Raw genomic sequence first — 12,450 nt, 5'->3', positions numbered from 1 at the left:
TAGCACTCTGGAGGTCTGCTTGAGATTAGTTAGATGTCTTTAACCACTTACAGCCCACGGCTTGTCACTGAGGTTGTAGATAGACTCCAGTGAGTTGACTGAGGGAATGCCGGCGTATTGCAGACCGATGATCATGTTCTTAAAGTCCTCGTTCTGGGCCATGCTGAAGGCATGCTGGCGCACCAGGACAAAGTCAGGCCTGAATGACCTGCATGGCAAGGAGAGCGGAGATAATCATATCAAAACAAATCAAACTGTATTTATAGGACATTTCATACAGCGAGTACAACTGAATGCACTTCAGAGAAAATAATAATTAAGAGGATAGAAACAAACTACTACTACTAGGCCTACTACTATTACTACTACTACTAATAATAATAACAATAATAAATATAGCTGCAAGCAGCAATACGGGGGCCAAGAAAGGCAATATACAATATAGAAAAACAATATGCAATATGCGCAATAAGCCATATAGAAACATAATAGACGGAACTTGAGAGAAAGAAGACAAATGAGCATTAGAAACGGCTGAGCAGAGTTCTGAGGGATTGTGGATATTAAAATGCATGTCGTTATTATGTTGCTTATAATGGCAGATTTCAAACTCTTGTTAAAAATGTAGTCATCAAGCCAAAAGTTTTCCAAATGGTTTACTTCATCTACACAACATTGACAAATCCATATATTCTAATTAGGCTATAGTTTCATCACAATTCCTTGCCAGTCGTGGTCTGGATTCGATCCTGTGACCTTCTGTTTCTCAGGTGTCCTTTCTACCCATTCAACTACAGCAGCCCTGTTTAAATTTGTTGAAAAGCATAACGTTCAACAGTTTTTCATATAATTCAAAATGGCAATGACAATCTAAGGGTCAGAGGTTATAGGTCACACAGACAACGTTGATGAGGAGACGCATTTGTGTAATGTAGTTTCATCCTTTCATTTCTTTGGCCAATGGTTGTTTCATAAAAAACGACTGCACGGTTTTGCCTGGAGCGGCGGAAGAAGAACACTAAGAAAAACAATAGGGTGCACAAATGAAATAAAAGTGATGCCAAAAAAGGTGTGTTTTAAGATACCCTTTACAACCGGTTTCAGAAACCCTTAGAATCTAAGAGTTTGGTCTTAGATTTTTGAACAGCCTGCCAAAGGATCTAAGGCTCAGATCCTCTGGCAGGCTGTTCCACAGTCAAGGGACATTATAGCTAAAAGCCTCATCTCCATGCCTTGTTGTTCTATCCCTTGGAACAGTTGAGAGACCAATGTCAGAGGATCTAAGCCAAGGGATCTGCTCAGCAAATACCTACAAAGCATTTCAGATAATTAGGCAATAGGCAGGTGCATTATCATTTAGTGATATACAAAGCAACAGAGAGATCTTATACTGTTACTGTATTCTAAAACCAACAGGCAACCAAGAGACTTCAAAATGGGTGTAATATTATGTGCTCTCTGTCTTGTCTTTGTCAGCGTGTGCAACGCTACATTCTGCACAAGCTGTGACCCGGTCCTTGTTCTATGCATTTATGTCAGAAATACTCTTCACTTCAGGTGTCCATGGGGCTAAAATCAGCTGTGGAATCAGAAATATATAATTGGCATAAATATTCAAATGGGGATCTCTGATAATAAAATCAAAGAAAAAGGTCCCGCAAACTGTCTGGAACTTGCAAAAATGTTGCCCTATATTAAATCGACATTTCAGTCGTTAGACCTGTCCTGGTCTACAATAACAACCTTTTTCTTTGATTGTATTATCAGAGATCCCCTTTTGAACATTTGCACCTTTATCCTACGCACCTGTCACCAACCTTTGAGGTGTGCATCGGCTTTCTTCAAAAAATCAGCATAACGAACTGAAATTCAATTTTGTGCTTTCTGATGACAGACTAGTAGTAACATGTACAGGTTGAAGAGAATAGGGCCAAGATGGAGCCTTGGGGAACACCACATGTCATCTCTGCGTTTCCTGAGGATTTATCACCATGACGTCTCAACCGGTCAAATAGGGTCTGAACCACTGGAGAACTCTGCCGGATAGACCAACACAGTTCTCAAGTCCGTCAAGAAGGATATTATGAAGAGAACAAGGACAGAGAGCTTTTTGGCATCGGCGCTCACTCTAAGATCATTTACTACCTCTGTGCTCTGGTTGAGTGAGTGGTCAAGGAGCTGTTATTGGTTGCCTTTGCACTGGCTTAGAAAAACAAAATCAAAGTTTCAAAGGCTTTGTACAGTATATGTCATCTGTCCAGATTCTGTTCAGACGGGAGATATTACATTCCACATCTCTTGACTCAGTGACTTCTATTTGTATAGACAGCCGCAAATATATCTCTGCCACAATGAGTTGAAATCAGATTTTTGCTAAATGTAGCCTCAGTCTATTCAAAGTGACTTGCAGAAAGGTCAATGCCTGGGCGCAGCTCCGATAAATTGAATAGCAACAAGGTTTCACTGTTTGTTTCTGTGATGGAGAACGTTAGGAGATGACTTGTAATGAAGGTTATTATGGGATAGGTTCAAAACCCACATAGCCACAACAAGTGTATAGTATGTCATTTTCTTTTATCCCCCTGAAACACCAGAAGGGGTAAAGATAAGTCAAAGTGGCTACACGCGTTCTTAAACTTGTATTGGAATAAATGTCAACTAGAATGTGGTCACACAAATGACAGTACAGCATGTCAATAGTCAGTCAATTCTCTCCTGTTACAACAGATAGATGTCCCTGAAGCATTCTCTGTTAAGGAATGCTTCACCAAAAGGAAGGGGATTTGTCATGAATATTAATTTCATAATTCATTTTTTCTCTACGTTTTATACACCCTATTTGATTATTTATCGATCAACAGTTTCGACATCAACGTAAATGTGCCAGGGTTAGCTAATGAGCAAATTGTCATCTGCAGTCCCTGGGAAGGTTTTTCAATTATTGGCCTAGAATTATCAATACAATACATACAAGTTTTAAAAAAGAAAAGTAGGCCTATAATGATGGTGTGTTTGGTTTGCTTAAGCTAAAATTTGAAAATTAGGTAATTGGTACTCTCTCTTAATTCAGTAGAACAACTGTTCCAGTAGTGGGAGGCTCTAACAGACAATACTGTTCATGCTTTCCTTTCATTACATAATCTCCTACTGTTTTGACATTTTCATCAAGAAGTTATCATTATACTGTAAGGGTTTTCTCGCAGGGCATAAAGCCAATGAGGTGCTTTTTGTTGGTATCAAGCCTAATAAGCAAGATAGTAGGGCTGGTTTAAACAGGGGACAATTTGTTAGGGTAGACATCACAGTGGCTTCTTCAAATCAGTGCTGGGTTCTTTCAGTGAAAGACAGATGGAGATAGAGCATGACGCCTGTTGGTGTTCCTTTTGTCTCGGCGTATGTGTGCATGAGCAAGTGGGAATGTGAGGAAAGGCAGAGAGAGAGAGAATGTGGGGTGAGAAAAGAGAGATGAGAGAGTGAGAGACAGGAATAGACATTGCTGAGAGGGAAAATAGATGGAGAGAGAAAAGAGTGAGATGGGGAGATAAAGAGAGAGAGAGCAAAAGCAAGGAAAAAGAGAAAGGGAGCGCGAGTGAGGGAGATAGTGAGCGAGAGAAAGTAAACTCTGGCACAGTTTGACTACGACCAACTCTTTGTGCTATCAGAATACTAATTAGACTCTGTGGAACTGAGAGAGAAGGATATAGGGGTACACAATGATTCATAATGTGGAACTATTCATGCATACGTGTGTGTGTGTGTGTGTGTGTGTGTGTGTGTGTGTGTGTGTGTGTGTGTGTGTGTGTGTGTGTGTGTGTGTGTGTGTGTGTGTGTGTGTGTGTGTGTGTGTGTGTGTGTGTGTGTGTGTGTGTGTGTGTGTGTGTGTGTGTGTGTGTGCTTGCAAGTCTAGAGCAAAACTCTAATTAGTATTACAGTGTGTAAACTGTAAAGGTCAGTTTAAAGCAACAGTTAATAAAAATCATTACCGACAGTCCCACGCCGACTGCATTCAACTATTGTGTACTTTAATCATACAGTATTTAAAACTCAAACTCTTGAAATGATTAGATGTACGCCTAGCCTCGGAGAGGAGAGATTACATTTGAGGTTCTATTATAATCCAAACTAATTATATTCTCTCATTAAAGCGTTTTTCCACAGTGGACCGCTTGTCAACCAGCAAAGACAACTTAAAAGTTAAAATGAGGACATGTTTTCTACCATCTACTGCAGCTGGTGCACACATTCACTCTGCACTTTGATCTAAACTCATTGTGGCAGAGGCAGGATATGGATGGCCCCTGTGATCTCCAAAGGCCATCATGAATGATGCCACAGCAGGAGCATGTTTTTTGTTTTGTTTTTTTTACATCGTTGCACTGTAGGGGCCCAACCATCTAGAAGAGGGTCTCTCAGTGTCTGTCTGTCTATCTGAAATAATGTACTTTTTAAAACATTAATTTTATGAGATGAGATGACTGACATCATAATACTGAGGTCATAGCACTGACATCATAATACTGAGGTCATAGCACTGACATCATAATACTGAGGTCATAGCACTGACATCATAATACTGAGGTCATAGCACTGACATCATAATACTGAGGTCATAGCACTGACATCATAATACTGAGGTCATAGCACTGACATCATAATACTGAGGTCATAGCACTGACATCATAAAACTGAGGTCATAGCACTGACATCATAATACTGAGGTCATAGCACTGACATCATAATACTGAGGTCATAGCACTGACATCATAAAACTGGCCACATGAAGACCAACATACATGCAAGTCACACCATTAGACCATGTCTTGTTTCTCGCACCATAATATCTACTGGACATATTGTATCTATCAAGCTAACAGCTCACCAACAAAATGTTTGTATTTAATTTGGTGTCCAATAAATAGAAAAATGGAAGTTATGGGTTGAAATGTTCACTGTTGTTGTTATTATTATTGTGAGTGGTTGAAGCTCAGCGGCACCTTTTCTTTACTTGTGTATATTCCTTTGAGCAGAAAAACTTCAGAGGACTCTGATGTAAAAAAGAGCACAACAATATTTATTCCAAAAAATGTGTTCCCTATTACAGAAGTAATCAAAAACAAGTTCTTAAAGTCAAAAATATACTACGGTCAAAAAAACATGTCACTCTGACCTTATCTTGAGCATCAACTGAATCTACGCTGCACTAAAACACTCAGGTTCTCTCTTAAAGCTACAGTAACAGCATTGTTTTTAAAGCACATCATCACCATGAATTAAACAGAATAAACTTGAATCAAAGTGTGTTCATATAGGGCTGGGCGATATGACTTCAAATCAATATCACGATTATTTCAAAGTCTCACCTCGATTACTCAATTAATGAACAAATATAAAAAACTGAAAATAGTAGATCTACAGTATTCTTTGCTATTTTAAACAACGCATTCTCTGTTTTACACACCACAATTGTACAACGAAGTATAATACAGGGCTTGTCTTACAGGGGTTAATCAAATCGATTATAAAAATTTTTTTCGTGTTGATTCGTTGATATTAGGCTATAAGAAAAACAAAATATATTAAAAAATATTGCTTCTCGATTATTTGGTTATAGGTCCTAAATTGGTTATTATTGGTTATTGGTTCTAGATATCGTTTGTTGATATGTTTTCTGTTAATTGCCCAGTTAGACTGTCCAATATCTCAGGCTACAGTAGTGTCAACATGTGCATGACATTGTGTTGTAAGCAACCCCTCATAAAGAAGCCTAATTACAGGGCAGGGATGGCACTGATCAGACGGTGGGTGCCCTGTTCATTTCCTGTTGGCTTTGTTAGTTGGTGAACAGTGGCTTTTACAGTCTTGCGTAATCACTGCCAGAGCATTCGTCCAGAACATCGGTCTGTGACGTTGAGGTTTGCGGTGCATTTGCGTCATTGGGTGTGTCATTCGTATGTGTATGCATGTTCTTGCGTGTGTGCATGTGCGTGTGTGTGTCTGTGTGTGTGTGTGTGTGTGTGTGTGTGTGTGGGGGGGGGGGTGTAGTGTTATTTCTATTATTTCTTGCCAAGGGTTCTGCAGTGTGTGTGTGCGTGCGTGCGTGCGTGCGTGCGTGCGTGCGTGCGTGCGTGCGTGCGTGCGTGTGTGTGTGTTCGTCCTTACTGACCTGACCACTTTGGTCCCATTCCTGATGACCTGCATGTCCACATTGCAGGTCCCATTGGAGTGAGAGATCAGATTAATCTCAGTAAATTCAGCCTGGAGACACAGAGCAGGTATTTGTTGTAAATGTTCAGGTTTCAGCTTATTCCCAGTACAAGCAAGTATAATGTATACAGGCATTCAGCTTGGAATACATAGAAGAAGCTACCATCATTCTCTGTCATTGTAAAACTTTCTCATGTCGGGCTGAATTCAACAGCTATTTTGCAGAATGTTCACCTATTTCTGCAGAATTTTATGACATGCCCAGAAAAAAAGATATTAGGGCAGATTATACAAAACATTAGGAAAAAAATAAAAGAAAATGGGGGAAAAAAAGTTTTATCCTCATTCTGTTTAAACACTGGTCAATGTTCTTCAAAAGACCCTTGTTCAACTCAAACTTGCATGAAATGCTATGAAGACCAAATATAAAATACTGTATGTTCTTTTTATGATCGTGAAAAGTCATCTCTTATCATCTTCAGGTATGCACTTATAAATAATCATGTCCAAATTGACAGGGTTACTAATTATAAATATTTGGGCATTTGGGCTGATGAGAAACTCGCCTTTAAGACCCATGTAGGCAATTTCACAGATACTTTTTGTATTGGAATCTGTACCTGTCACTGCATCCTTTACAAACTTTGTTGGCACTCTCTTTCTGTAAGGAAGGACCAGCATTGGTACTTGTTTATTTATAAAGCCCTTCTAGGCATTTCTTGTTTATAATTTATAAAGCCCTTCTAGGCATTTTACCAGCGCAATGAGCGTATCATACTTCACTCCTATCTAGGAACTCAACACCGTCTCACAGGAGTATGTTGTCCCCCAGCACTTCCTTCAGACAGCTCATGACTTAGAACTGCTTTTACATGCAGTGCCCCTCAGACACGGAATAAACTTCAGCTGGCACTCAGACTGGACTCACCCGGGACAGCTTAAATCTTGTTGATTTTTTAATGTCGTCTTTTGTACTGTTTTATCTATTGCTGTGTTATGTTGTGCTGCCTAGGTGTTTTTTGTGTGCTGCTATCTCTGCCAGGCTCACTTGCATAATTTGATGTCAATCTCAAAGTGATGTCTGTGGTTAAATTAAGGATAATAACTGGGAAATGTGTTTCAACTGAGGTCATGTGATATCTTAACATTTTCATGGCATTTGTTTATTTTCGTCTTTTGCTTTGATTTTGTATTTGTAATCTCGGCACCATTGAAAAAGAGGTGCTTCCTTAATTAAATAAAGATTAAATAAAAAAATAAAAAACTGTGGAACTGAGAGCAGGTAAGGGTTATTAATCTGCTTTAAACTGCTAATAAGCAGAGTAACAGGACTTCTGTTTAATTTATGCTTTGTCGTACAATGGTGACATGCACCGAAAATAGGCAATCTACAAGCTCATAACTCGTTGCAGATGTGACACGTTGTGAGCTTGTAGACAGACGATTTTCGGCGTACAAAACCATTGTACGGCGAAGCATAAATCAGGCTGTATTCGTGCAAAACTGTCTGTCAGTTTGTCTTTGTAAACTTCCATTTCTATATGAATTCACTTTGAGTTTGAACATCAGGCCTCGTTCAACCTTCAGGGCTTCTGTCACATCACAGGTGTTTTATAATAATACTGTAAAGTGTTATACCTGTTCCACTCTGATGTCATAGTCCCCAAGGACCTTTTTACCCCGGAATACTTTGGCCCTGGAAGAGAAGAGAAGAGAAGAGAAGAGAAGAGAAGAGAAGAGAAGAGAAGAGAAGAGAAGAGAAGAGAAGAGACATGGTCAAAAGTCACTTTAAAATAATGTTAAGAAAATATTATTTATAAACTCTGACTTAATGACACACACAAAGGCAGGATAATCACGCACGCACGCGCACACACACACACACACACACACACACACACACACACACACACACACACACACACACACACACACACACACACACACACACACACACACACACACACACAGTGTGACAGCCTCAGGAAAGGCTCAAAAAGCCTGTTTGAATCCCACATTGTTTCTCATTCTATATCACTCTATTGCCCTCTTTCCCTGGGCTCTAGTAGAATGTCCCAGCATGCTCCCTGGCTGTTTGGCAGGAGTTTGGTACACAGCAGGCTGCCGCCTGTCATGCTGTGCACAGGTTTTCTGATGCTCCTTTCTACAGTATGAGACCAGCTGGGACTAACAGAAATACATAGATCCAGTCAGTAATCAAAGAGTATGTTATTTTTCCACACAAAAAAATATATTGTCTGTGTTGTGTGTTCTATAGTGTACTTCATTCATTCTTTCATTCATTCATATAGCAATCACATTGTATAGTAAATCCTTATATGTCAAACTTTCCCCATCCATCCATCTATATCCATACAACCATATCCACTGTTACCAGTACACAGAGCAAGAGAAAACTGTTCCTGAGTAACAAGTTCCTCTTGAATGACTACAAGGTATCACATCCTTTTAACTTTCATAAAGATTTGAGTTACCCGCGGCTGTTCCTGGTATGTGCTGCCCTCTACTGGACATAAGTTTGCCATGGAAGACATTTAGAAAAGAAAATGGATGCTCAGTAGTACCTTTTATACTTAATTGATTGAATTAATTGTTCCATCATACGATAATGCGACACATTGTCGAGGTTGTAGATCGGCTATTTTCGGCACGCGACTTCGTCTTACGAGGAAATACAAGCCAGGCTTTACAGACAAACTCCAATAGAGTACAGTAGATCAAAGCAGCAATACTTGAAAGCCCCAGGCTGGGTAGCTAATGGACAGTAATGCTGTTAAATCTCCATTAAGACAGTGATATTATGTACCCTTGTAGTACGAATGATGAAAGAACACAATAACAGTATTATGTGCAGTCTTGTATAGTATCTAGAGAGACATACAAAGGCAGACAGAAGACACAGAGCAAGACGAAAATAGATAAAAGGGGCATGAAGGTACAGACAGACAGAAATGGCCACATACTGTACACAGCCTGACAGAAACACATGCGCAAAGCCATGACCAGAGGCATTATGTTTCTGGGTTGTCCATCCCTCTGTCCATCCGTCCATAACCCCCCAACCTTGGGAATTTGTGCCAATGACATGTGACACAAATAACTAGCCTGGAAACCAGCCGAATCTGCCAGTGCAAACAAAAAAAAGAAGCCCTCGGCAGATTAGTCTGGCCCCGCTCGGTTGTGATTGGATTTCGCTGCCCCCGAAATTGTGGGGCACCAATCAGGGCCCAGTATGCAAATATGGGGCAGGTTTATCATAATTTTTTTTGTATCCGCCCCTTGGAAATGCAGGTTCCACACAGACTAATATCTACGCAGTGATATTAGTCTGGCCATGCCAGGCTAACAAATATCTACTTGGACTCAAGGATGAACTGGTTTGAAGCAGTGTTGATTCTGACAGCAAATTAAGTTTTTTTTCTTTTCTTTTTTTTCATAGTCTTTTGAATAAAATTCCATTTAGTTTTAGTCATATTTTAGTCATCTGAAATGTTTTAGTTTTTGTCTAGTTTTAGTCGACTAAATACTCTAAGATTTTAGTCGACTAAATCTACAGTTGATTTAGTCGACTAAAATGTATTTTGGCAGGCCTTGATGGCGTTGTAATGGTTGATTTTACACTTGGTTGCATGCTGAAAATAGCCAATCTACAAGCTCACAACGCGACGCATTGTGAGCTTGTAGATCTGCTATTTTCAGATTGCAACACCCGAGCACAAACAAACATAAAATGACTTCTTAGTTCTACTGGATCTCTTCTCCACTAGTCCCTCCCTGACATTTTAGTCTAATTTTTATTTGTTGATGAAATTGTTAATATATTTAGTCTTAGTTTTAGTCACCATAGCTTAGTTTTTATTTAGCTTTTATTTCGTTTTTGTCAGTGAAAAAAGGTAGTCGACGAACATTTTTCGTCATAGTCTTAGTCAACGAAATCAACACTGGTTAGAAGTAGGTGGTCAAAGGTAAGGTCATTAGGACTTCGTGTCTGTCCCAATTATCGTGAATGTGATATCTCAGGAACACCTTGAGGGAATGTCATGACATTTGAGATAAACATCCACTGGAACTCAAGGATGAACTGATTAGACATCAGTGGTCAAAGGGCAAGGTCACTGCGACCTCACACATGTAATTTCTTCATTCACTATATACTGTACTACTGTATATGACAGTGGTTCTCAACCTTTTCAGGCCGTGACCCCGCAAAATAATCATATTTGAACTGAAGGCCCCCACACCCTGATAAGCAGTGGGAATGTAGGAGTTGAGGCATTCAATTTGGTTTGACTCGGTTCCACTGATAAATATTGTGAAAATGTATACCACAATGTTTGCCTACATGCAAGATGCAGTATTTCTAGTTTACACCTGAAGGTGAGGCTGGAATATATAACCCTACATTTCAGTACAGACCTATGTCAGTGCTATGCAGTGTTACAATATGCCATTTCCACCTGAGAGATTTGATTTTTTTGTAAATTATTTTATTAAGGATCCCCATTAGCTGGTGCCATAGCAACCAGCTAGTCTTCCTGGGGTCCACAGCAAGAGGGCTTGTGATTATGTAATTATGTAATTTTGATAATGACACTGATTGTAACCTTGACCTTGACATGTTTGTCCAAGAGTGAATCATAATCACTGGGGCAACCTACTGCACATTTCCACAAAGTTTCTTGAAAATCCACCCATCTTAACTTTGAACTTGACCTCAGTGGTGGAAGAAGTAGATTTGTTTTACTTCACCTAAATACCTTTTTTAATTAACCTATATACTATTTTCGCCAAATGTTCGCCTATTAAGACATGCCCAGAATAGAAACAATAGGTTTCATTAAGTAAACATTAACAATACCACAATGTAGAAATAGGCTACTCTGTTAAAAGTAGCAAAAGTTAAAATCCCGTATTCAAATGGTTACTCGAGTAAAAGAACAAAAGTATTGCCATCAAAATATATTTACAGTAGCACCAAGTGTGAAGGTTTTCATTAAGCAGAAAGGCATTTCAAAATCATATTAGGCTATATAGAACAAGCACACCATTCAAACAGAGCAACAGAAAAGAACATGGTCACACATGACCATTAGCCTAATAACTAAAGGCTGCCAGCCTGCAGCATACTATAAACCAGTGCTTTTCAACCTTTTTCGCATCAAGGACCCCCAAATTGACACATATTAGCCCAGGGACCCCCATTTGAAAAGATATGCCAGGGACCATTTTGATTTCTAGTCTTGGGGGTCCCAATCTACACTATAGTATCATCATCAGTGTTCATTTAACTGAGAGTGTAAAAATGTACACTCTCAGAGTTACAGACACATAAGGGTCAATTTGGTTCCTAACTATTCATTTGTCTGGGGACACCCTGGAACCCCTTCAAGGACCACTGGAGTATGCTGAAGCCTTAAAATCGACACAGCTCCGTTTCTTTTATCAGTTATTTTCATGTGTAACACCTCACACATTAGAGGATTTTTTTCACCTTGCAAGCCTTTAGGAGTATGTATGACTCCTCAATGGGAATGTTATTGTTAAGGCCGTGGCAACAATTGTCTGCTCGCCACAGGAACAAGCTAAAACATGTTTAGCTAACTGTTGCAATGCTCACTTTGCCCAAGTTCAGAACTGAAAAACAAATGTTGATTGGCTCATGAAAAACAAAACAGCTCCTTACCGCACAACCTTTGCCTGAGGCTGACAGAAACGGATCGCTCCTCAAGGCTGAACCTTTTCACACTTGACAGGATAAACATTCTGAATGTTTTTCTGATTTCCTGTTGCAGTGTTTACTTTGTGAATATCAGTAGCTGACAGAAAATCGACTTGGACCCAATATGTTCCCTAGCAACGCAATTTCACTGACAATGGCTCCAACATTAATGCAGAAACAGCGCCCCCTGGTTTGGTTTGGAAGAAAGTATTCACATTATGTACTTAAGTAAAAGTATCAATACTGCAATGTAGTAATACTCTGTTACAAGTAAATGTCCGGAATTCAAAAATGTACTTGAGTAAAAGTAAAAAACTATTGGCATCAAAATGTATTAAGTACCAAAAGTAGAAAATACTCATTATGCAGAAGGTCCCATTTCACAAGTTTTCAAATGTATAAAAATGTTTTGAAAATAGCAGATCTACAAGCTCACTACGTTGCACCGCAATGCATTGTGAGCTTGTAGAACTGCTATTTTTAAATGGCCGAAATGTATAGGGCTG

General features: G+C 39.4%; 1 protein-coding gene across 1 annotated transcript in view; it reads right to left on the bottom strand.

Annotated features, from left to right (window-relative positions):
- Window positions 1-12,450, bottom strand: part of syn2b (synapsin IIb) — a gene marked incomplete at both ends in the record, with an annotated part of 94,810 nt that overhangs the window by 36,856 nt on the left and 45,504 nt on the right. Inside the window, 3 exons of the mRNA XM_084061767.1 lie at window positions 52-208; window positions 6,164-6,255; window positions 7,843-7,900. Coding sequence (XP_083917893.1) covers window positions 52-208; window positions 6,164-6,255; window positions 7,843-7,900 — 307 coding nt within the window. The remainder of the gene's footprint in view (window positions 1-51; window positions 209-6,163; window positions 6,256-7,842; window positions 7,901-12,450) is intronic.

The sequence above is a fragment of the Gymnoscopelus microlampas genome, assembly GCF_963454915.1.
Source record: "Gymnoscopelus microlampas genome assembly, chromosome: 7".
Taxonomy (NCBI): Eukaryota; Metazoa; Chordata; class Actinopteri; order Myctophiformes; family Myctophidae; genus Gymnoscopelus; species Gymnoscopelus microlampas.
The sequence above is the reverse complement of the archived record's forward strand: the minus strand, read 5'-3'. Positions and strand labels throughout refer to the sequence as shown.